The sequence below is a fragment of the Eimeria mitis genome, genomic scaffold (assembly GCF_000499745.2).
Source record: "Eimeria mitis Houghton genomic scaffold, Emh_scaff3911, whole genome shotgun sequence".
Taxonomy (NCBI): Eukaryota; Apicomplexa; class Conoidasida; order Eucoccidiorida; family Eimeriidae; genus Eimeria; species Eimeria mitis.
Genome location: NW_013572247.1, coordinates 657 through 896, shown reverse-complemented (window position 1 = coordinate 896; position 240 = coordinate 657). Strand labels below are relative to the sequence as shown.

At 61.2% G+C, this 240-nt stretch overlaps 1 protein-coding gene across 1 annotated transcript in view; it reads right to left on the bottom strand.

The window, feature by feature from the left end:
- EMH_0070720 (uncharacterized protein) overlaps positions 1-240 on the bottom strand; it is a gene marked incomplete at both ends in the record, with an annotated part of 4,899 nt that overhangs the window by 4,065 nt on the left and 594 nt on the right. Inside the window, one exon of the mRNA XM_013499009.1 lies at positions 3-240. Within this exon, the coding sequence (XP_013354463.1) occupies positions 3-240 (238 nt within the window). The remainder of the gene's footprint in view (positions 1-2) is intronic.

Genomic DNA, 240 nt, shown 5'->3' with positions numbered 1-240 from the left:
GCTGCGGCGCAGCAGCGGCTGAGGCTGGAACAATGGCAGCTCTGCGAGGCTGCTGCTGCTGCTGCTGCTGCTGTGGTTGTTGCTGCTGCCGATGCTGCTGCCGTTCCCGTTGCTGCTGCTGCCGCTGTTGTCTCTGGTGCAGGCAGCTGTAGAGGACTGGTGATCAAAGAGAGACTCCCTAGACAGACACTTCTCAGGAAGTGGTGCTTCTGCTGCTGCAGGTGCTGCTGCTGCTGTTGC